The sequence below is a fragment of the Mobula birostris genome, chromosome 1 (assembly GCF_030028105.1).
Source record: "Mobula birostris isolate sMobBir1 chromosome 1, sMobBir1.hap1, whole genome shotgun sequence".
In the NCBI taxonomy this organism is placed as follows: domain Eukaryota; kingdom Metazoa; phylum Chordata; class Chondrichthyes; order Myliobatiformes; family Myliobatidae; genus Mobula; species Mobula birostris.
This window is the reverse complement of record NC_092370.1, coordinates 7,492,392-7,518,329: the sequence shown is the minus strand read 5'-3', so window position 1 is coordinate 7,518,329 and position 25,938 is coordinate 7,492,392. Positions and strand designations below refer to the sequence as shown.

The 25,938-nt window shown below is 45.4% G+C and overlaps 1 protein-coding gene across 2 annotated transcripts in view; it reads left to right on the top strand.

The window, feature by feature from the left end:
- Positions 1 to 25,938, top strand: part of LOC140194776 (collagen alpha-1(XV) chain-like) — a 333,668-nt gene that overhangs the window by 242,013 nt on the left and 65,717 nt on the right. For both annotated transcript variants that reach the window (XM_072252059.1, XM_072252067.1), the window contains exons 20-23: positions 8,909 to 8,944; positions 10,085 to 10,159; positions 10,248 to 10,313; positions 25,576 to 25,629. In XM_072252059.1, the coding sequence (XP_072108160.1) occupies positions 8,909 to 8,944; positions 10,085 to 10,159; positions 10,248 to 10,313; positions 25,576 to 25,629 (231 nt within the window). The remainder of the gene's footprint in view (positions 1 to 8,908; positions 8,945 to 10,084; positions 10,160 to 10,247; positions 10,314 to 25,575; positions 25,630 to 25,938) is intronic.

Below are 25,938 nucleotides of genomic sequence, written 5' to 3'. Positions count from 1 at the left end.
TCTGCAATGATTTTAATAGTCAAAACAAACTCCCAACTCTGTTGTTTATGGAGATGAGTCAACAGAAGAAATCCACTCAGTTGAAAAGGAAATGTTGAATTAAGTGCCTTTATTGTCTGTATATGTCTCTCACAAGCTGAAACACAACAGTTCTTTGGCTCGGCAACACCACTGGGATTTATTAAAGGGAAGCTTCAGATATCCGATTCTCAAAAGAAATCTTTGCTTATCTTTGGAAATCAGGGTGGAAAGTTTAGTAAAATGACGACGCTGCAGATTAGAGATTAGTGTAATCACTTTACAGTGCTTACAGTCATCAGTCAGGGTTCAACCCCCGCTGTTGTGCTTCCCGTGACTGCATGGGCTTCCTCCGAGTGCCCCGGTTTCCTCCCACATTCCAAAGACGTATAGGTTGGGGCTTGTGAGTTGGGACATGCTTTTCCTGCTGCAGTCAAGGTCAGAAATTAATTATGTTCCACTTGTAACATAGTTGAGCAGACGGCTCTGATATGGAGAGCTGAGTAAAGACAAAAAATGCCAGAGGTGCTTGGGATCTCGGGCTCCACATCCATAGACGCCTCAAAGTTGTCACACAAGTTGATAGGGTTGTTAATAAGTTGTATGGTGTCATTTTTCCCTCGCCCCTCCTCTCTTCTATTATTCCCCACTCTAGCCTCTTTTATCTTCTCCTCACCTGCCTATCACCTTCCCCTCCTCCTTCTCTTCCTCCTATGGTCAACTCCCCTCTCCGATCAGATTCCTTCTTCTCCAGTCCTTTACGTTTTCCACCCACCTGGCTTCACCTCTCACCTTCCAGCTACCCTTCTCCCCACACCCCCCCCCCGTCTTTTTTATCCTGGCATCTTCTCCCTTCCTTCTCAGTCCTGGAGAAGGGTCTCGGCCCAAAACACCATTGATGCTGCCAGGCCTGCTGAGTTCCTCCAGCATTTTGTATATGTTGCTCTGGATTTCCAGCATTTGTAGAATTTCTCATGTTTATGATTGGAATATTGTGTTCAGATTTGGTCACCTCATATCAGAAGAATGTAGAAGTTTAGAGAGGGTGCAGAGGAGATTTACCAGGGTGCTGCCTGGATTTGAGGGTATGTCTAATGAGGATCGATTGAGCGAGTTAGGACTTTTCTCTTTGGAGCAAAAGAGGATGAGAAGTGACATGACAGAGGTGTACAAGATGATAAGAGGCACAGATCGAGTGGATATCCAGAGACTTTTTTTTCAGGTCAAAAATGGCTAATACGAGAGCATAATTTTAAGGTGATTGGAGAAAAGTATAGAGGGATGTCAGAGAGTGGTGGGTGCATGGAACGCCCTGTCAGGGGTGGTGGCAGAGGCTGATGCATTAGGGGCATTTAGGAAATTCTTAGATAGGGAAATGGATGATAGAAAATGGAATCTAAAATAAAGGCAGAAAATCATGCCTTACTCAGTGAGCAGTAATTGCAGAGACCATTTATAGACCCTCAAAGTCATAGAGTCATAGAAAAGTACAGCACAGAACTAGGCCCTTCAGCCCATCTAGTCTGTGCCAATCCATTTAAACTTCCTACCCCCAGTGACCTGCACTGGGACCTCAGCCTTCTGTACCCCTGCCATCCATGTACCTATCCAAATTTCTCTTAAATGTTGAAATCAGGCTTGCATACTTGTGTTGACAGCTCGTTCCATACTCTCACCACCCTCTGAGGAAGGAATTTTCCTCTCATGTTCCCCTTAAACTTCTCACTTTCACCCTTAACCCATGACCTCTAGTTGTAGTCCCACCCAAACTCAGTGGGAAAAAAACTACTTGCATTTACCCATCTATACCCCTCATAATTTTGTATATTTCTATCAAATCTCCCCTCAATCTTCTATATTCCAAGGAATAATGTCCTAACTTATTCAATCTTTCCTTATAATTCTGGTCCTCCAGTTCCGGCAACATCCTTGTAAATTTCCTTTGCACTCTTTCAAACTCATTTACATCTTTCTTGTAGGTAGATGACCAAAACTGCCCACAATACTCCAAATTATGCCTCAGCAACGTCTTATACAACTTCAACATATTATCCCATCGCCTGTCCGCAATACCTTGACTTATGAAGGCCAAAGTGCCGAAAGTTTTATTTACAACGTTATCTCCCTGTGACGCCACATTCATTGAATTATGGATCTGCGTTCCCAGATCCCTCTGTTCATCAAGAAATTTAAAATCTAAACACGTCTTACATTGCGGAGAAGATGGAAAGCCGGAGAGAATGGAGGAAACATCTGTGATAGGGTTGAGACCAAGAATTGACAGGCATAAAGTGGTGGTTGTGGCAGAATCACTATCAGATTTGTTACCACTGACATATGTCATGAAAATTGTTGTTTTACAGCACATAAAATGTTACCATAACTTACAATAATAAATATTTTAAAAATAAATAAGAAGTGCAAAAAGAGAGCAAATTGAGGAAGTGTTCATGGGTTCAGAGACCATTCAGGTATCTGATGACGGCAGAGGGGAAGAAGCTGTTGCTGAAACATTGCGTGTGTGTCTTCAAGCTCCTGTACCTCCTCGCTGACGAGTAGTGATGAGAAGAGGGCACGTCCTGGATGATGGATGCTGCTCACTTTCTTCAGGCATTGCCTTCTGATGTCGTCCTCAGTGGTGGGGAGACTAGTGCCTATGATGGGGCTGGCTGAACTTACAGCTTTCTGTAGCTTTTTCCGATCCTGTGCAGTGATACCAAACACAACCAGTTTGAATGCCCTCCACAGTACACCTGTAGAAATGGGCCAGAGTTTTTTGGTGAATGCCAAATTTCCTCAAATTCATAATGAAATATAGCCACTGGGCATTTCTTCATAACCTCGTCAGTATGTTGGGCCCAAGACAGATCCTCAGAGATGTTGGCATTCAAGCAGCGGGGAGAGGATGGGCAAGACTGCTGATTGGCTGAGAGGAGATGCAAGTAGAAGTTTAGAAATTTAGAATAGTACAGCGCAGTACAGGCCCTTTAGCCCACAATGTTGTGCTGACCCTCAAACCCTGCCTCCCATATAACCCTCCACCTTAAATTCCTCCATATACCTGTCTAGTGGTCTCTTAAACTTCACTAGTGTATCTGCCTCCACCACTGACTCAGGCAGTGCATTCCATGCACCAACCACTCTCTGAGTAAAAAACTTTCCTCTAATATCCCCCTTGAACTTCCCACCCCTTATCTTAAAGCCATGTCCTCTTGTATTGAGCAGTGGTGCCCTGGGGAAGAGGCGCTGGCTATCCATTCTATCTATTCCTCTTATTATCTTGTACACCTCTATCATGTCTCCTCTCATTCTCCTTCTCTGCAAAGAGTAAAGCCCTAGCTCCCTTAATCTCTGATCATAATGCATACTTTCTAAACCAGGCAGCATCCTGGTAAATCTCCTCTGTACCCTTTCCAATGCTTCCACATCCTGTAGAAGGATAGAATGTAAGCAGAGCAGAGAGAAAACAAAGGAATTGGGAGACAAATGCTGGAAATGAAGAGTAACCCCCGGTAAGGAAGACAAGACAAATGCTGAACGACAAAGGGAGATTGCAGGCACAAGAGGCTCCAGATACTAGAATCTGCAACAGCACACAAAATGCTGAAGGAACTCAAGAGGGTAAACCCTCGCAAGGTGACAGGCCCTGATGAAGTACCTGGTAAGGCTCTGGAAACTTGTGCCAACTAACTGGAGAGGTGTTCAAAGACATTTTCAATCTCTCACTGCTATGGTCGGAGATCAACCATGATGGAATGGCAGAGCAAATTCAATGGGCTGAGTGGCCTAATTCTGCTCCTATGTTTTATGGTCTCATGGTCTAAGTTCCCACCTGCTTCAAAAAGACAGCAATCTAACAGTACCCAAGAAGAGCAGAGTGAACTGCCTTAATGACTATCATACTGTAGCACTCACATCTGTGGTGATTAAATGCTTTGGAAGGTTGGTTGTGGCTAGAATCAACTCCTGTCTCACCTCAGCATTTAACACAATCATTCCTACAGTTCCAGTTGAAAAGCTAAATTGAACCTGGGCCCCTGTACCTCCCTCTACAACTGGATCCTTGAGTTCCTAGCTGGAGGACTATCATCTGTGTGCGTTAGAAATAATATCTCCACCTCTCTGGTGATCAACACTGGTGCACTTCAGGGATGTGTGCCAAATGCACTGCCCCACCCTCTCTGCACCCATCACTGTGTGGCTAGGCATGGCTCAAATTACATCTGCAAATTTGCTGATGGTACAACCGTTGTTGGCAGAGTTTCAGCTGGTGACAAGGGCGCGTACAGGAGTGAGATATGTCTGTTGGTTGAGTGGTGCCATAGCAATAATCTTGCACTCAACGTCAGAAAGACAGAAGAACTGATTGTGGAGTTCAGGAAGGGTAAGACGAGAGAGAACACGTCAGTCCTCAGAGAGGGATCAGCAGTGGAAAGAGTGAGCAATTTCATGTTTCTAGGTGTCAATACCTCTGAGGGTCTAACCTGGACTCAACATACCGATGCAGCTATAAAGAAGGCAAGACTGCGGCTGTATTTCATTAGGAGTTTGAGAAGATTTGGATGTCTCCAAAAACACTCGCAAGTTTCTACAGATGTACTGTGGAGAGCATTCTTACTGGTTGCATCACAGTCTGGTAACTGGGGGAGGGAGTGGCTGCTGCACAGGACTGAAATAAGCTGCAGAGAGTTGTAAACTTAGTCAGCTCCATCATCAGCACTAGCCTTCATAGTGTCGAGGAGCAATGTCTCAGAAAGGCGTCGTCCATCATTAAGGACCCCCATCACCCAGGCCATGCCTTGTTCTCATTGCTACCTTCGATCTATACTACCCTCAACTGCAGGGCGTTGCAGAGAGTGGTGCGGACAGCCCAGCACATCTGTGGATGTGAACTGTCCTGTATTCAGGATATTTACAGCTGTAGGTGCGTAAAAAGGGCCTGGAGGGTCATCAGGGACTCCGGCCACCCCAACCACAAACTGTTCCAGCTGCTACCTTCTGGCAAATGGTACCATAGCATTAAGGCCAGGGTCAGCAGGCTCCGGGACAGCTTCCTTCACCAGGCCATCAGATTGATCAGTACACATTGATCTGATTGCATATCTGACTGTACATACATGTATACAAGACAATTCTGTATCCAATCTTAGTGCTTGGGCAATATCGTCCCACATTTCCCTTCCTTATTGCTTGTACATTAAGACAGAGACACAACATAAAGATTTTTACTGCCTTGGATGCAAGAAATGAAATAAATACTAATATCATACCATCAGGAAGGAGGTACAGAAGCCTGAAGAGACACACTCAGCGATTTAGGAACAGCTTCTTCCCCTCTGCCATCCGATTCCTGAATGGACATTGAAGCTTTGGACACTACCTCACTACAGTTTTTTATTTCCATTTTGGACTGCTTATTTAATGTAACCATTTAATACAGTATATACTTACTGCAATTCAGAGTTTTTTTCTCTACTATTACGTATCACAATGTACTGCTGCCACAAAGACAACAGATTTCATGACACATGCTGGTGATATTAAACATGGTTCTGATTCTGATCTATCCCCACATGGTGTTTCGTAGGCTGGGGTCGACCGTGGATGTTGATTCCCAGCTGTCTACATGTTGTGCAAGTCAGTACACGTGCCAGGACAGTACGTTGGAGAGCGAGCTGTTGCCCATGTAGTGAGCTCCCCCTCTCCACGCAGCTGATGAGCCCAAAGGAACGGCAGAGACCGATGTCACCAGCGGCATCACAGGAGTTGCCAGTCAGCGATAAACTCAACGTTGGACTGCCTTAGGGACTCCAGATTTTATCATGGGTTTTCTCCCAAAGCCTCCCCCGTGAGTGGGAATGGTGGCAAGGCAGCAGAGGTTTGAGGTCAGGAGCTTTCCTTCCCCTAACTGAGCTGCCAACCACGACTGACAAGCACAATCTGCCCGAAGCGACTGGTTTTAAGTCACTAGTAACTGGCCTTTGCCCCTCCTCCTGTCAGTTGAAATGGTTCCGCCGAGCTTAGTAGCTAAGCCACACGTGAAGGCCAGGAGCTGGACTTGGTTGTCAGAGGCTGGTTGAGATGCACGCCATTGGGAGCGTTTAATAGATTGTGGCAGCTTATCCCCACTGCCAGCACCGGATGCAAGGAACCCCCTCATCCCTTTACGCCAGGCATTCTCAGCCTGAGGTCCACACACCCCTCTGTTAATGGTAAGGCTCGTTGGCATAAAACAGGTTGGGAACCCCTGCCTTCTGCCAGTCATCAATCAGAGGATTCACGCCATGTCACCTTAGTGTAAAAATATATAAATTCTGATCCAAGAGAAAGGAGAGTGACATGAAGAGCAATCAGTTCACAACCAGAAAATCGTTTGGAACCAACGCTCTGAGTGATTTGGACATTTAATACAAACAGACTCTGGTTCATTGACAAATACAGTTCAACATACTGAACGGATTTTCCCCTTGCGTTGCAAGTTGTGTTTGGTGGCAGCGATGTCGCTGGCTGCCGTCACCCTTGGGACCTTGCCATTTAAATGATTAAAATCTAACTCTCAAGGACACATGCTGCCACTATCAGGTCCCATGAGACCTGCTGACTAATTTGCCTTTATGTTGATCCTGACAACCAACCCCCAAACCCAACTAATTTAGGCCAGGACTTACTAAAGTGGTTGCCTGGTTACACCACGCTGGTTACTACCCCTCAACCACCCAGCTCTTGAATAAAAGGGGATAACTACACTCACTTGCCCCATCATTAAACTGTACATGCAGCCAATGATCTCACCTTAAGGACTTTTTCTCTCATCATCTCTTGTTCTCGTTATTTATTGCTATTTATTTATATTCGCATTTGCACAGTTTGTTGTCTTCTGCACTCTGGTTGATCTTTCATTGATCCTGTTTACAGTTACTATTCTATAGATTTGCTGAGTATGCCCGCAGGAAAATGAATCTCAGGGTTGTATACAATGACATTTATGTACTCTGATTATAAAATTGACTTTGATCTTTGAATATCGTGTTCAGTTCTGATTGCCCCATAATAGGAAGAAAGTGGAAGCTTTAAGAGAGGGTGCAGAGGAGACTTACCAGAATAATGCCTGGATTAGAGAGCATGTGTTATGGGGATAGGTTGAGTAAAATTGAGTAAGCTTGGGCTTTTCTCTTTGGAGGAAAGGATTATGAGCGGTGACGGAGATGAACAAGATGATAAGAGGCATAGATCGAATGAAGTGGCCAACACAAGGGGGCATAATTCAGGTGATTGGATGAAGGGTTAGGGGATATCAAAGGTATTGTTTTGACACTGAGAGCAGTAGTTACATGGAACGCCTGCCAGAGATGGGGGTAAAGGCAGATATAGGGACAGTTAGGAAAATCTTAGATAGTCACATGGATGATAAAAAAAATGGAGAGTTATGAGAGGGAATCCATAGGAGAGGTGGCTTTCAGAATCAGCGTATGTAGTGAAATATGTCGGCAGCAGTACATTGCAATGCACACATATATATATATATATATATATATATAATTAAATTAAATAAGTAGTGCAAAAGCATAGTCAGGTAGTGTCCACGGGTTCCATGTCCATTCAGAAATCAGACGGCAGAGGGGAAGAAGCTGTTCCTGAATCGCTGAGTGTGTGTCTTCAGGCTCCTGTACCTCCTCCCTGATGGTAACAGTGAGAAGAGGGCATGCCCTGGGTGATGAGGGCCCTTAATGAAGGATGCCACCTTTTTGAGGCATCACTCCTTGAAGGTGTCCTGAAGGTGTCCTGGATGCTGGGGAGGCTTGTGCCCGTGATGGAGCTGACTGAGTTCACAACTTTCTGCAGCTTATTTCAATCCTGTGCAGTGCCACCTCAGACCAGGTGGTGATGCAGCCAGTTAGAAAACTGTCCGTGGCACATCTGTAGAAATTTATGAGTGCCTTTGGTGACACACCATTATCTCCTCAAACCCAGCGATACGACCGTCAATTCAGTAAAGTGTGAAGTGATTCACTTTGGAAGGTCAAACCTGAAGGCAGAGTAAAGGGTTAATGGCAGGATTCTCAACAGGGTGGAGGAACAGATCCATAGATCCCTCAAAGATGCAGTGCAGGTCGATAGGGTTGTTAAGAAGGTGGACGATGTGCTGGCCTCCATTAGTTGGGAGATTGAGTTCAAGAGCCGTAAGGTAATGTTGCAGCTCCATAAAACTCTGTAGTTATACCAGACTTGGAGTAGTGTGGAGTATTGCTCTAGTTGCCTCATTATAAGAAGTATGTAGATTCTTTAGAGGGTGTGCAGAGGAGATTTACCAGGATGCTCCCTGGATTAGAGAGCATGTCTTATGAGCAGAGGTTGAGCGAGCCAGGACTTTTCTCTTTGGACGAGAAATGATTGATAGAAGTGAACAAGATGGTAAGAGGTACAGTTAGAGTAGATAGCCAGAGACTTTTTCTTGGGTATATATAGCTAATATGAGGGGCCAGAACTGTGTGTTTGGGAGAAAATATAGAGGGGATGTCAGAAATGGGTTTTTCACACAGAGTGCTTGTGTGTGACAGGCCCTGCCAGGGATCCTGGTAGAGGCAGATACAGTGGGGACATTTAAGGTTCTGTTTGGCACGTGGATGAAAAATGGAGGGTTATGTAGGAAGGAAGGGTTAGATTGATGTCTAGAGTAGGTTAGTGGTTTGGCGCAACCTTGAGGGCCAAAGGGCCTGTACCGTGCTGTGATTGTTGTTGACCGCTCCTTCCTCTCGCCTTTTCTTTTAATTGGTAGAGGCTGTCTGTGCTGGGGTGCCTCAACCAGTAGATAACTAGAGTCCCTGCTCATCTTCAGCTGTGTACGTGAGACCGTAGAAAACTCACCTGCTTTGTGCTGTTCTTTCCTCAGGGACCGAAAGGTGCGAAAGGTGACCAAGGAACAAAGGTAAGTCTCCGTTATCTTTGTCAACATTACAGGCCAACTACTGGGGAAGAGGGGGAAGGACTTACATTCACATGGCACCATTCATGACCTCAATGTATCCCAAATCCCACCACGCCACTAAAACTCTTCCTCAATAAGCAAGATTGGCCATTAGACCGTGGCATGTGATGTTGCAGCGGCAATGGCAATCAAGATCGTTCATGGGCACTTATTGAAGCACAATATTAGAAATTGATTAGCTGTGTGTTCATATTAGACAAAAACTTTGAAAAGTCGTGGTGTCGGGGCCGGGGGTCGAAGGATGGGCCAGAGTTCACCTCACAGCTCTGCGCAGTTTGCTCATCTCTGCATTGAGCTGAGGTTGTGGCCTGTAACTAACAGGCTCCCGGACCGGCTGCAGCGATGAACAGTTTTCGTTGCTGCGGACTCACTTTCGTGAACATTACCTGTCATTCATTTACTTTTTATTGTTCGCATGATTCATTCTTCTTTTCACACATTGGGTGTTGACAATGTGTTCTATTGGGTTTCTTTCTTTTGTGGCTGCCTGTAAGGAGATGAATTTCAAGGTTATACTTTGATAATAAATGTATATTGAACTTTGTTCATGCACTTCGGTAGAAAGAATAAAGGCGTAGACTATTATCTGAACAGGGTGAAAAGTCAGAAGTCGAAGGTCTTATGGTCTCATTCTCCTACACTCCAGGAAATAAAGTCCTAACATTTTCAACTTTTTCTTCAAATCTCAGCAACAGCCTTGTAAATTTCCTCTACACTCTTTCAATCTTATTGATATCTTTCCTGTAAGGAAGTGACCAGAACTGCAGAGAACGAAGAAGGAAGAACACAACCTCACTGTACAGGCCCTTTGTGCCAACTTTTTAACCCTTTTTTAACTCTAAGATCAATCAAACCCTTCCCCCCTACATAATTCTCAATTTTTCAAATGTCCCTAATGTATCTGCCTCTACCACCACCCCCTGGCAGGGCATTTCATGCACCCACCACTTGCTGTGTAAAGAACTTCACACTTCACTCATTTCACACAGTTAATAGCATTATCTTGGGATGGCGAGGTTTATTAGCCAGCAGTTCCATAATGCATTTCACAAACCAATACTACTTTATGTAATGGCACAGGGTGAACGTGGCCGAGACGGCATCAGTATACCAGGACCGCCTGGCCCTCCAGGAGCCATTATGACGCTGCACGAGGTGAGTGGAACAACCTTTCGCCGAAGTCTTATCTGATGGTTCCTTACTCTGGATGAACCAACTCTCCCAATGTGATTCCATATTTCAGTTGCTGGGGAACAACACTGAGGAAGTTCTAAAGATGAATGGAATCCAGCTACCACCTCGATCTCCTGTGAGTATTCATCCCTAAGCTAATGGTGCACTCCGACTTCAAACCCTTCTGAGTTTAATTAAAGGCATCCGTTAGTCTTGTGAGACCATGGATCTGCGCCTGGAAAGTCTTCACTCTCCAGGGCGCAGGCCTGGGCAAGGTTGTATGGAAGACCAGCAGTTGCCCACGCTGCAAGTCTCCCCTCTCCATGACACCAATGTTGCCCAAGGGAAGGGCATTAGGACCCATACAGCTTGGCACCGGTGTCGTCGCAGAGCAATGTGTGATTAAGTGCCTTGCTCAAGGACACAACACGTTGTCTCGGCTGGGGCTCGAACTCACAACCTTCAGGTCGCTAGTCCAATGCCTTGGCCACGTGCCCACTGAGTTTAATAGTGGGAACAAAATCCTGCATTTAGCAATGGACCTATGGCAGATCTTCAAACCCATTTTAATACTATAAGAATGATCTATTTAGAACTATGAGATACACTTCAGCAACACACACAAAATGCTGGAGGAACTCAGCAGGCCAGGCAGCATCTATGAGAAAAGAGTAAACAGTCGGCATATCGGGCCGAGACCCTTCATCAGCGGACTGGAGAAAAAAGATGAGGAGTTGGAGGAAGAAGGTGGGGGGAGGAGAGGAAGGTGGTAGGTGATAGGTGAAACCAGGAGAGGGGGAGGGGTGAATTAAAGAGCTGGGAAGTCAATTGGTGAAAAATATAAAGGGTTGGAGAAGGGGGAGTCTGATAAGAGAGGACAGAAGGCCACAGAAGAAAGGAAAGGAGGAGGAAATAATGTGCAAGAAGGATATAGGAATAGGGAATGGTGAAGGGGAGAGGGGTGCAATTACTGGAAGTTTGAGAAATCGATGTTGATGCCATGAATATCGATTTCTCGAACCTTCAGAAGCAAGAACATCAATTTCTCAAACTTCTGGTAATCAGCCCCCTTTCACTATTCCCCATTCCCATTTCCCTCTCTCATTTTATCTCCTTACCTGCCCATCACCTCCCTCTGGTTCTCCTCCCCCTTCCCTTTCTTCCATGGCCTTCTGTCAGATTCTTAGGCAGCCTAGCTGTGTATTTGTGCCTAATACTTTTGCACAATACTGTATATAAATGAGAGAAGCAGATAATAGGAAGCAGTGTTGTATGTAATGACACGTATGTACTCTGATAATAAATTTTACTTTGAATTTTGAACTCTTAATGATTTAATATGTATCAAAAGTATGCAAGACAAGCTTTTCACTCTATCTCAGTAGGTGATAATAATAAATGGCTTCCAATTCCAAACACACAAGCCAGTCTTCATCTTCATTCCTCATGATATCTTCAAGATCTTCAAAACTGTTTAATGTCATTTCCAGTACACAAGTGTAGAGAATAAACTCATTGTTACTCCAGATCCAATGCAGCACAAAAAAACACAATAAGATAAAGAACACAATAATATAAAAACACAATAAATATAAATGCATAAGAATGCTCATATACGTAGATTGATTATTTGTTCATAAAGTGATGCTAAGCTCAGGAGTGTCTGTACATTAGGCAACCGGCAGGAAATGATAAAGTTGTGGTGTTTGGGAGTGTGGTGGGGTGGGTTAGTGTGTGGAGGTGTGTGGAGTGGAGGGTGGGGGTGTGGAGGGGTGGGTTAGTGTGTGGAGTGGAGGGTGGGGGTGTGGAGGGGTGGGTTAGTGTGTGGAGGTGTGTGGAGTGGAGGGTGGGGGTGTGGAGGGGTGGGTTAGTGTGTGGAGTGGAGGGTGGAGGTGTTGATCAGCCTTACTGCTTGGGAAAAGTAACTGTTTTCGAGTCTGGTGGTCCTGGTGTGGATGCTACGTAGCCTCCTTCCTGATAGGAGTGGGACACGGCGCTAGCCAGGCCTCAGAGAACATTTCGGGAGTGCGGTATTATGTGTTTTACTGGAGCGGGGCTGCACGAGGACATACCTGATCAAAACTTTTCCATGGAGTGCTTCCAGACCATTCGGGCTGACCGGAATTGCACTGAGAGCGGTAAGCGTAAAGGAGTTGGGGGCTTACTGTTCTGGTTAACAACGGATGGTGCAATCTGGGTCATATTACGATCGAGGAACGTGTTTGTAGACCGGATATTGAACTTTTTGCTGTTGGACCCCGGCCATATTCCACTGAGATATAACACTGGGCATCACGGGAGGTTGTTCCTGCCTGTGGCCATTGAACTTTGCAGCTCCTCCAGTGGAGGGTCAGACACCCTGAGCCAATAGGCTGGTCCTGGACTTATTTCCATCTGACATAGTTTGCATTTTGTTCTCTGATTGTTTGTGGTTTTTGTATTGCTGTATTTATGCTCTATTCTTGGTTGGGCGGCTGTAATGAAACCCAATTTCCCTTGGGATCAATAAAGTATATCTATCTATCTACAAGCAGTCCATGAGCAGGGTGAGTGGGATCCTTCATGATATTACTGGCCCTTTTCTGGCATCTTTCTGGATATATATCCTTGATGGATGGTAGGCGGGTGCCAGTGATGCATTGAACAGTTTTGACTACCCGTTGCTTTCCATGGTGCAGTTCCTGTACCGTGCAGTGATGCAGCTTGTTCAGATGCTCTCTACTGCGCATCTGTAGAATTACGTGAGTATGGATGTGTATGACAAAGAAACCATAATCAACTGTGCTACCAAATGACAATAACCTTGGACAGTTTAGGGATAGCCAGCATGGCTTTGTGCTTGGCCGGTCGTGTCTAAACTATCTTATAGAGTTTTTTGAGGAAGATACCAGGAACCCTGATGAAGACAAGGCAGTGGATGTTGTCTACATGGACTTTTGCAAAGCCTTTGACAAGGTCTTGCATGGGAGTGGGATCTGGACCAGCTGGGAAAATGGGCTGAAAAATGGCAGATAGAATTTAATGCAGATAAGTGCAAGATGTTGCATTTTGGTAAGACCAACCAGAATAGGTCTTACACAGTGAATGGCAGGGCACTGAGGAGTGTGGTAGAACAAAAGGACCTGGGAATACAGGTCCGTAATTCATTGAAAGTAGCATCACAGGCAGATAGGATTGTAAGGAAAGCTTTTGGCACATTTGTCTTCATAGTCAATGTACTGAGTACAGAAGTTGGGGTGTTATGTTGAAGTTTTATAAGACATTGGTGAGGCCTAATTTGGAGCATTGTGTGTGGCTTTGGTCATCTGCCTACAGGAAAAATGTAAACAAGGTTGAAAGAGTACAAAAAAAAATTACAAGGATGTTCTGTGTTCTTTGGGAGATTGAATAGGCTGAGACTTCAGAAAGTTGAATTAACTGATTAGTTAATGGACAGTAGGGATTGGAGGTCCATGATCCTGGTGCAGATCGATGGGAGTTTAAATGGTTCAGCACTGTCTAGATGGGCTGAAGAGTCTGTTTCTGTGCTGTACTTTCTTTAACTCTATGACTGTAAGCTGTTCAGACCATTCAATAGTCTTACTGTGGTGGGGTAGAAGCTACCTTTGAGTGCTTTCAGGCTTTTGTATCTTCGGCCCGATGGGAAAGGGGAGAAGGGAGAATGTCTGGGATGGGTAGGGTCTTTGATTTCGCTGGCTGTTTTTTTCCTGCACTTTGGGTGCTTGTCGATCTTTTTTTTAATGTGTTCTATTAGGTTTCTTTGTTTTGTAGCTGCCTTTAAGAAGACAAATATCTTCTCTTTCAATATTTTTATTGATTTCTTACATGAAAGAATACAGAGTACAGTAAGATATGTATCGATTACAATATATTGGAATCACAAATATAGTTTCATTACCCCATATCCATATACATTAAATTAAAACATAATATTGAAAAGATATACTTTGTTATACAAAAAATATCTAAACCCATTACCAGAAAAAAACAGCTGTTGGGTTAAAAAAAAGAAAAATCCTTATCATATAATAAAACATATTGTTACCCAATATCTGTGCTTAATAGCAAATCAAAGATTTTGAAAATAATTCAAAAAAGGTCCCCACAATGTTAAAAAATCTTGTCTAGGTTCAGAAATTGAACAGCGAATCTTCTCTAAATTTAAACATGACATAACAAGAGTATGAGTAGGGGGAGAGGCATCGACCACTTAAGCAACAATGCCCTCCTGGCTATAAGGGAAATAAAGGCCAAACTATGCAAATCATGTGACTCCAAAATAATATGATTTCCTCCAACAATACCAAATAAGGCAGTCAAAGGATTAGGTTTAAAATTTACTTTAAAAAGCACTGTAAAAGTTTAGAACACTTCCTTCCAATATTTTTCAAGACTTGGACAAGTCCAAAACATATGAATTAGTGAAGCTTCTCCATTGTTACATCTGTCACAATAGGCAGATATATCTGAATAAAAACGAGACAGCCTACCTTTAGTCATATGGGCCCCATGAACCATTTTAAATTGTAGAAGGGAATGACGGGCACGTAACGATGAGGTATTAACCAATTTAAAAATTTCATTCCAAGTATCCTCAGAAATTGGAATCTGTTTCCAATTTCTGAGGAGACAAATATCGAGGTTGGATATCGCATACAGTGGCAGTATGTGCTGTCTTGTATGACGTGGGCCATGATTGCTTTTGGCAAATATTTCTACAGAAGTGGTTTTCCATTGTCTTCTTCTGGGCAGTGTGTACAAGATGGGTGACCCCAGCCATTATCAATATCTTCAGAGATTGTCTGCCCGGTGTCAGTGGTCGCATAACCAGGACTTGTGATCTGCACCAGCTGCTCATACGACCATCCACCAACCTGCTCCCGTGGCTTCACGTGACCCTGGCTGGGAGGGTCTAAGCAGGTGCTACACCTTGCCTAAGGGCGACCTGCAGGCTAGCAGAGGGAAGGAGTATCTTAAACGTCCTTTGGTAGAGATGTATCTCCACCCTGTCATCAAGTAGTATAGAATTGAATTGACTTTTTTACTTACGTCCTTCAAATATGAGGAGTAAAAATCTTTACGTTACGTCTCCATTCAAATGTGCAATGTGCAATCATAGTAATTTATAATATCATGTACAACAGGATAGTCAATATAACATGGAAATACAGTTGTGTCAGCATGAATTAATCAGTCTGATGGCCTGGTGGAAAAGTTGTCCCAGAGCTTGTTGGTCCTGGCTTTTATGCTGTGGTATCATTTCCCGGATGGTAGCAGCTGGAACAGTTTGTGGTCGGGGTGACTCAGATCCCCAGTGATCCTTCGGGCCCCTTTTACACACCTGTCTTTGTAAATGTCCTGAACAGTGGGAAGTTCACATCTACAGATGCACTGGGCTGTCCGCACCACTCTCTGCAGAGTCCTGTGATTGAGGGAAGTACAGTTCCTATACCAGGCAGTGATACAGCCAGTCAGGATGCTCTCAATTGTGCCCCGTTGAAAGTTCTTAGAATTTGGGGGGGCCATACCAAACTTCTTCAATTGTCTGAGGTGAAAGAGACGCTGTTGTGCCTTTTTCACTGCACAGCTGATATGTACAGACCATGTGAGCTCCTCGGTGATGCTTATGCTGAGGAACTTAAAGCTGTTCACCCTCTCAACCCCAGATCCACTGATGTCTAGCCTGTCTCCATTTCTCCTGTGCATACATTGATAATAAATGTACTTTGAACTGTACTGAGGTATTGAGATGTATAGATAGAGGCTATGGAGGGAAGGCTGGTTTCCGTGATGTGCTAAGCTCTGTCCATAACTCTCCTCAGTCATGGGTAGAGGAGCTGTGGTTCCCAGAGGTGATGCACCCAGATAGGATGCCTTCTCTGGTGCATCAATAAAAACTGGTGAGGGTCAACGGGACATGGAGAAATTTCTTTAGCCTCCTGAGGAAGCAGAGGTGTTGCTGAGCTCCCCTGGCCATAGCATGTACATGGTTCACTCCTAGGAACTTGATCTTGGAGGAGGTTATTGAAGCCGTGTTTGTGTGTCTATGTGAACAATAGTTTGATGTTTTTCAGTGCTTTCTTTAACTGGGAGGATGTGAACCATATGAAGCCTTAGCTCAGTCCCATGTCCAGTGCAGACCCTGGACCACCGGATCCCTGGAGCAGGTGTGTACCCTGCAGGACTTGTACTTTGACCCCAATAGCATCTTATGCCTTCAGTGAAGTTAACGGGGTGGTGGGGCAGAAGTACATCTCTACCAAAGAACATGTAGGGTGCTCCTCCCCTCTGCTAGTCTGCAGGTCACCCTTGGGCAAAGTGTAACACCTGCTTGGCACACCACCGCCCCCCCCCCCCCACCAAGTCTGGGTCACGTGAAGCTATGGGAGCAGGTGGTGGATGGTCGTATGAGCAGCTGGTGCAGATCACAAGTCCTGGTTATGTGACCACTGACACCAGGCAGACGATCTCAGAAGAGTATTGATAATGGCTGGGGTCACCTGCCTTGTTAAGACACTGCCCAGAAAGAAAACCACTTCGGTAGACAAATTTGCCGAGAACAATCATGGTCATGGAAAGTCCAAGTTCGCCCATGACATATGACACAGCACATAACAAAGGAACAATATAAAGAGAATCCCACACAGGATGTTTGCCTGTACAAGGAGGGGTGACTGGCTCCATTCATATCTTGCACCATGGTAACACTCAGTGATAGTTGTGGTTTGAAAACTCTGAACAGCTGCATCATGTGATTCACAGGAGGTATTAACAAAGTCGGATTGCATAGCCTTGAGCCAGATGACCAATGTTTACCTTAGAGTCCAATTCTGTACAAATCAATTTCTCGCTCTATGATGTACCTTCTTTAAGAGCATAATGGTTTTATAGACTTAATCCCTTGGTTAAAACTTGTCTAGTCCTATCTATTGTTGATCGTTAATGCAAGACATCATATTTTACTGCATGTTTCAATGTACATGTGACACCTAATCTAATCTCACAATATGAGGGGTGATTGATAGGTTCATGGCCTAAGGTAGAAGGAGATGAGTTATTAACTTCAAACTTTCTGCATAATCACTCAAAGAGTTGAACTGTACATGCATGTAATGAGAGCTGTATAACTCATCTCCTTCTACCTTAGGCCACAAACTTATCAATCACCCCTGCTGTGGACCACGTTCTGGAGGTCCAAGGCGCCGACTTCTACAAAGAAGGGACCCGTACGCTCCACGACCGCTGGACTGTGTGTAAATGTAGGAGGGGACTATGTCGAAAAATGAATGTGCTAGGTTTTCTAAAATTGACTCCTTCTACCTTAGGCCACAAACTTATCAATCACCCCTCGTAAACATATTCTCTAGTTTGCGGTTACTAAAGACTGTGGCAATTTTTCTTTCCGTTATGAGAACCAGTCAAAGGTAACTGAAAAGAATGTTTTTAAATATTAGCAACACACATCAAAGTTGCTGGTGAACGCAGCAGGCCAAGCAGCATCTGTAGGAAGAGGTGCAGTCGACGTTTCAGGCTGAGACCCTTTGTCAGGATTAACTGAAGGAAGAGTTAGTAAGGGATTTGAAAGTTGGAGGGGGAGGGGGAGATCCAAAATGATAGGAGAAGACAGGAGGAGGAGGGATGGAGCCAAGAGCTGGACAGGTGATTGGCAAAAGGGATATGAGAGGATCATGGGACAGGAGGTCCCGGAAGAAAGACAAGGGGGGGGGACCCAGAGGATGGGCAAGGGGTATAGTCAGAGGGACAGAGGGAGAAAAAGGAGAGTGAGAGAAAGAATGTGTGTATAAAAATAAATAACAGAGTGGGTACGAGGGGGAGGTGGGGCATTAGCGGAAGTTAGAGAAGTCGATGTTCATGCCATCAGGTTGGAGGCTACCCAGACGGAATATAAGGTGTTGTTCCTCCAACCTGAGTGTGGCTTCATCTTTACAGCAAAGGAGGCCATGGATAGACATGTCAGAATGGGAATGGGATGTGGAATTAAAATGTGTGGTCACTGGGAGATCCTGCTTTCTCTGGCGGACAGAGCATAGGTGTTCAGCAAAGCGGTCTCCCAGTCTGCGTCGGGTCTCGCCAATATATAAAAGGCCACATCGGGAGCACCGGACGCAGTATATCACCCCAGCCAACTCACAGGTGAAGTGTTGCCTCACCTGGAAGGACTGTTTGGGGCCCTGAATGGTGGTAAGGGAGGAAGTGTAAGGGCATGTGTAGCACTTGTTCTGCTTACACGGATAAGTGCCAGGAGGGAGATCAGTGGGGAGGGATGGGGGGGACGAATAGACAAGGGAGTTGTGTAGGGAGGGAAAGATGTGCTTAGTGGTGGGATCCCGTTGGAGGTGGCGGAAGTTACGGAGAATAATATGTTCGACCCGGAGGCTGGTGGGGTGGTAGGTGAGGACCAGGGGAACCCTATTCCTAGTGGGGTGGCGGGAGGATGGAGTGAGAGCAGATGTACGTGAAATGGGGGAGATGCATTTAAGAGCAGAGTTGATAGTGGAGGAAGGGAAGCCCCTTTCTTTAAAAAAGGAAGACATCTCCCTCGTCCTAGAATGAAAGGCCTCATCCTGAGAGCAGATGCGGCGGAGACGGAGGAATTGTGAGAAGGGGATGGCGTTTTTGCAAGAGACAGGGTGAGAAGAGGAATAGTCCAGATAGCTGTGAGAGTCAGCAGGCTTATAGTAGACATCAGTGGATAAGCTGTCTCCAGAGACAGAGACAGAAAGATCTAGAAAGGGGAGGGAGGTGTCGGAAATGGACCAGGTAAACTTGAGGGCAGGGTGAAAGTTGGAGGCAAAGTTAATAAAGTCAACGAGCTCTGCATGCGTGCAGGAAGCAGCGCCAATGCAGTCATCGATGTAGCGAAGGAAAAGTGGGGGACAGATACCAGAATAGGCACAGAACATAGATTGTTCCACAAAGCCAACAAAAAGGCAGGCATAGCTAGGACCCATACGGGTGCCCATAGCTACACCTTTAGTTTGGAGGAAGTGGGAGGAGCCAAAGGAGAAATTATTAAGAGTAAGGACTAATTCCGCTAGACGGAGCAGAGTGGTGGTAGAGGGGAACTGATTAGGTCTGGAATCCAAAAAGAAGCGTAGAGCTTTGAGACCTTCCTGATGGGGGATGGAAGTATATAGGGACTGGACATCCATGGTGAAAGTAAAGCGGTGGGGGCCAGGGAACTTAAAATCATCGAAAAGTTTCAGAGCGTGAGAAGTATCACGAACATAGGTCGGAAGGGATTGAACAAGGGGCGATAAAACCGTGTCGAGGTATGCAGAAACGAGTTCGGTGGGGCAGGAGCAAGCTGAGACAATAGGTCGGCCAGGACAGGCAGGTTTGTGGATCTTGGGTAGGAGGTAGAAACGGGAAGTGCTTCCGTAACTTCCGCCACCTCCAACGGGATCCCACCACTAAGCACATCTTTCCCTCCCCCCCCCCTGCATTCTGCAGGGATCACTCCCTATGCAACTCCCTTGTCCATTCGTCCCCCCCATCCCTCCCCACTGATCTCCCTCCTGGCACTTATCCGTGTAAGCGGAACAAGTGCTACACATGCCCTTACACTTCCTCCCTTACCACCATTCAGGGCCCCAAACAGTCCTTCCAGGTGAGGCAACACTTCACCTGTGAGTTGGCTGGGGTGATATACTGCGTCCGGTGCTCCCAATGTGGCCTTTTATATATTGGCGAGACCGGACGCAGACTGCGAGACCGCTTTGCTGAACATCTACGCTCTGTCCGCCAGAGAAAGCAGGATCTCCCAGTGGCCACACATTTTAGTTCCACATCCCATTCCCATTCTGACATGTCTATCCACGGCCTCCTCTGCTGTAAAGATGAAGCCACACTCAGGTTGGAGGAACAACACCTTATATTCCGTCTGGGTAGCCTACAACCTGATGGCATGAACATCGACTTCTCTAACTTCCACTAATGCCCCACCTCCCCCTCGTACCCCATCTGTTACTTATTTTTATGCACACATTCTTTCTCTCACTCTCCTTTTTCTCCCTCTGTCCCTCTGAATATACCCTTTGCCCATCCTCTGGGTCCCCCCCCGCCCTTGTCTTTCTTCCCGGACCTCCTGTCCCATGATCCTCTCGTATCCCCTTTTGCCAATCACCTGTCCAGCTCTTGGCTCCATCCCTCCCCCTCCTGTCTTCTCCTATCATTTTGGATCTCCCCTCCCCCTCCCCCTCCAACTTTCAAATCCCTTACTCACTCTTCCTTCAGTTAGTCCTGACGAAGGGTCTCGGCCTGAAACGTCGACTGTACCTCTTCCTAGAGATGCTGCCTGGCCCGCTGCATTCACCAGCAACTTTTATGTGTGTTGCTTGAATTTCCAGCATCTGCAGAATTCCTGTTGTTTTTGTTTTTAAATATTAGCTTTGTTCATGACATGTGCAATGAAACAGTGAAACATACAGTGAAATCTGTTGCTTTGGACCAACGACCAATACAAAATGTAATGAGGCGGCCCACAAAATGTCCTCACACTTCCAGTGGCTATATAGCATGCCCGCAACTTGCTAACCCTCGCTAATCTGCAACCATCAGCGTTATGTGCCATATCATATGATGAGAGAGATCATGATGGTCCATTTGCCTTTAATCTAATCATTGCTGTTCTTCTTAGTCTTCTCTCTTTCCAAGACCATGATTGTTCTTGGCAAACTTTTCCACAGAAGTAGTTTGCAATTGCCTTCTTCAGGGCAGTGTCTTTACAAGATGGGTGGCCCTAACCATTATCAATACTCTTCAGAGATTGTCTGCCTGGTGTCAGTGTTCACATAACCAGGACTTGTGATAAGCACCAGCTGCTCATACGATCATTCACCACCTGCTTCCATGGCTTCACGTGACCCTGATCGGGGGGTCTACACCTTGCCCAAGTGTGATCTGCAGGCTAGCAGAGGGAAGGAGCACCTTACACTCCTTTGGTACAGACGTATCTCCACACTACCGCCCTTATGTTGTAAAACAGAGCAGAAGATGCTGGAAATGCCCAGCAGGTCAGTCTGCATCTCTGGGAAGAGAAACCCCAAGCAGAGAGCTGGCTGTCTGGACCAAAGAATATACAACACAGAGCATAGGAAATTGCAGCACAGTTCGGGCAAGGACTTTTCTCAGGGCAAAAATGGTTAATATGAGAGGAGTATGATTTTAAGGTGATGGGGGAAAGTATAAGTGGGATGTCAGAGTGAAGTTCTTTACACAGAGAGTGGTGGGTGCTTTTGGCCCACAAGGTTGTCTCAGTCTTTTAACCTACTCTAGGATCAATCAAACTTTTCCCTCCATTTTACTTTCATCCATGTGCCTGTCAGAGTCCCTTAAGTGTTATGATCTTGCACCTCATTGTTTACTTGCATTGCATTTTTTTGGTAGCCTTCTTCTGGGCAGTGTCTTTACAACACGAGTGACCCCATCCATTATAAATCCTCTTCAGAGATTGTCTGCCTGGTGTCAGTGGTCATATAACCAGGATTTGGGATATTCACCAGCTGCTCATACAACCATCCACCATCTGCTCCCATGGCTTCACGTGACCATAATCAGGGGTGGGGGGTCTAGGATGATGCTACACCTTGCCCAAGGGTGACCTGCAGGCTAGGAGAGGGGAAGAGCACCTTACACCTCCTTTGGTAGAGTCATATCTCCATCCCACCACCGTATCAATCTGCAGTAAAAATGTAGGAAAGATCCAACACTCTGACGGGGTGCAATGTGCATGTAGTGGAAGTGACTGTGAATAAAGTTAGCCCCACCATAAACTTAAGAGTGAAACCCCACACGTCCTGCACACCCTGTCCACCAACCATAACCTCATTCACACACACTGATATTAGCACTGAGCTATTTGAATTGAATTGATTGAGCTAACACTCACTCTATTGGTGAGGTTCTTGGTCTTGACCTTGACCTCGTTATATTTTTGGACCTTCACCTGTAGCGTTAAAATAAAAACGTGTTATTTTAGTTTATTTATACAACACGGAAATTGACCCTTCCAACTTACTGCCCTGTTCACCCATGTGACCAGTTACCCCACTAACTTACACACACGAAAAAGTCCGCAGAAGCTGGAAATCCAGAGCCACACGCACAAAACGCTGGCGGAACTCAGCAGGCCAGGCAGCATCTGTGGAAATGAATAAACAGTCAACGTTTCAGGCCGAGTCCCTTCCTTGGGAATGAAAAGGTAGGGAGAGGGTTCCAGAGGAAAAAGCTGAAGGGGAGGGCAAGGAGGACTAGCTGGAAGGTGACAGGTGAAGCCAGGTGAGTGGGAAAGGTAAAGGGCTGGAGAAGAAAGAATCTGATAGGAGAGGAGAGTGGATCGTAGGAGGAAGGGATCCAGGGAGAAGTGATAGGCAGGTGAGAAGAGGTAAGAAGCCAGACTGGGAAATAGAAGAGGAGGGGAGAGGAAACCAGCAGGAGAAATCGATATTTAGAGCATCGGTTTAGAGGCTACCCAGACGGAATATAAGGTATTGCTCCTCCAACCTGAGAGCGGCCTCATCGTGGCACAAGAGGAGACCACGGACCAACATGTCAGAACAGGAATGAGAATTGGAATTGATACCGACATGTCGGAATAGGAGTGAACCTACCAACTTGTATGCCTTTCAAGTGTGGGAGGAAACCAGAGCACCTGGAAGAAACCCACGATGCCATGGTGAGAGCATAGAAACTTCTTACAGACAGCGGTGGGAATTGAACCGGGATCGCTGGGGCTGTGCTACTGTACCACCTGAAGCAAGCTGTAAGCTCAGTCAGCTCTGTCATGGGCACCAGCCTCTCCAGCATCCGGGACATCTTCAAGGAATGATGCCTCAAAAAGGTGGCATCCTTCACTAAGGACCCCATCACCCAGAAGATGTCCTCTTCTCGTTGTTACATTCAGGGAGGAGGAACAGGAGCCTCAGCTTCTCAACAGAACTCACTCAGGTGTGATACCCTCACTGACCCTACACAACATCCAGTAAATGGTCTTTCCTGCTCTCCTTGTTCTGTTGATAATACTGAGTCTGTTCATATGTTCACATTTATTTAAGTTTGATTATTGGCATGTTTGTACATGTGACCTTTCTGCTAATTGTTGATTGTTCATGGCTGTTTGCACTATTGTCCTGTAAACTGTTGGTTGTTATTGTGTTGTCTGTTATGGTATTGTCCTGTGTTTTATGCTTGACACCGAACAACAATCAATTCTGCTCTGATTCAAATAATCTGATTCTGATTCACCCTGTGTCTTGATGTTTTAGGTTATGAGGACACTCAGTCCTCGTTTATTGTCATTTAGAAATGCATGCATTAAAAAATGATACAACATTCCTCCAGAATGATGTCACAAGAAAACGCAGGACAAACCAAGACTAAAACTGACAAAACCACATAATTATAACATATAGTTACAACAGTGCAAAGCAATACCATAATTTGATAAAGAGCAGACCATGGGCATGGTAAAAAAAAAAGTCTCAAAGTCCCAATAGACTCATCATCTCACGCAGGCGGCAGAAGGGAGGAAATCTCCCTGCCATGAAACTCCAAGCGCTGCCAACTCGCCGATGCAGCACCATTGGAAGCACCCGACAGCAGTGGACTCTGAGTCCATCTGAAAACTTTGAGCCTCCAACCAGCCCTTCCGACACAGCCTCTCCGAGCACCATCCTCTGCCAAGCGCTTCGACCCCGCCCCGGCTGCCGAGCAACAAGCCTTCTCCTCCAGAGATTCTGGCCCACACAGTAACAGCAGCAACGAATCAGGCATTTCAGAAGTTTCACCAGATGTTCCTCCGTGCTCTCACGTCCATCTCCATCAAATCAGGATTGTGCACGGCACCCTACTTGACAAATAACAGTCATCACCACCGGAGTAGCTGCTGCGAGCTGCATCGCGCTGCCATCTTCCCACTGAGACAATGTACGAATGACAAATAAAGCTTGTCTTTATTAAGTTTCAGTTGTACATAAAGGGATTAAATAAAGGTAGTTTGTTTTTACATTTTTGGCACAGTAGCACCGTGGTTAGCACAAAGCTTTACCAAGTTCAACTCCTGCTGATGTCTGTAAGGGGTTTGTGCGTTCTCCCTGTGGACTGCGTGGGTTTCCTCTGGGTGCTCCGGTTTCTTCCCACAGTCGTACACGAAGACGTACCGGTTGGTTAATTAGTCATTGTAAATTGTCCCTTGATTAGTCTAGGATTAGATCGGGGGGATTGCTGAGTGGTACGGCTTGAAAGGCCAGAAGGGCCTATTCTATGCTGTATCTCAATAAATCAATAAACAGAAATATTTAAGGAGAAGTGTCTTTCACAACATCGGGGTGTGCAAAAGCACTTGGTCTGCAGACAGTGCAAGAGATATAATAACCAATTCCTACTCAACAGTGGGCAAGTACCTCTGAGAAATGGCTGAGGGATATTACTGGCTGGAGTTCTTTTCAGTGTTTTAAATTGTATTATAGAATTTTTCAGATCCACTTAATAAAGGAAATGAGAACTTGATCTAAAGACTCATGAAAGAGGGCACTTCAAAGTTCAAAGTAAATTTATTATCTATATATATATATGTCACTTGAGATTCATTTTCTTGTGGGAATTCACAGTGGAACAAAGAAGTGAAAAAGAATCAGCAAAAACTGTGTCTTATCTCCCCTCCAACTTCTGTCAGAACCGTCCCCCCACCACTGCTGTGTTCTGTGACACAGGGTCACAAGCTTCCAGATGAAGTGAGACGTTTGAGACCAAAGCAACACACACAAAGTGCTGGAGGAACTCAGCAGGTCAGGCAACATCGATGGAAATTAATTAACAGTTGACATTTTGGGCCAAGACCCTGCTTCAGGACAGGAAAGGAAGGGGGAAGATGCCAGAATAAAAAGACGCTAGAATAAGAAGATGGGGAGGGTCGAAGGAGGATAAGCTGGCAGGTGAGAGGTGAAGCCAGGTGAGGGGGGAGGAGTGATGAGGTAAGAAACTGGGAGATTTAGATGGAAAAGGTAAAGGGCTGTAGGTGAAGGTGATAGGAGAAGTCAGGCGGGTAGGTGAGACCAACAACATTGTCCACTTTTCATAGCTCAGAGTCACAGAGTACTACAGTACAGAAACAGGCTCTTCAGCCCATCCAGACCCTGCTGAACTGTTATCCTGCCTCATCCCATTGACCTGCACATGGACCATATCCCTCCATACCCCTCCCATCCATGTACCTATCCAAATTTCTCTTAATGTTGAAAATGAACCCACTACCACCACGTTTACCAAATAGCCATTAAAAATATATTTGCTGAGTAGCAGTGTTGTTAGAAATATCTTCCACCCACACTCTGGGTCATCTGCTAACATCATCATATCTTTTTTTCTTTCCTATTCAGGGCCCCAGAGGACCCAAGGGTGACCTTGGTATTCCTGGATTTCCTGGAGTAAAGGTAGGTTCAATCATTGTCTTGTTGGAAAACCTCAGGAAAAGTAGGATGAGTATTTTCAAGAGTCATCATCATCATCATCACCATCATCATCATTATGTGCCATGTTGTATGACATCATCATTATGTGCCATGTTGTATGACATGGGCAATCCTAATCTTTTGATGACCGTGATTGTTCTAGGCAGATTTTTCTACAGAAGTGGTTTGCCATTGCCTTCTGGGCAGTGTCTTTACAAGGGGTTCTGCATAGGTACGTTCCAATGAGACAGGGAAAGGATGGTAGTGTACAAAGGCAGTTGTAAATCTAGT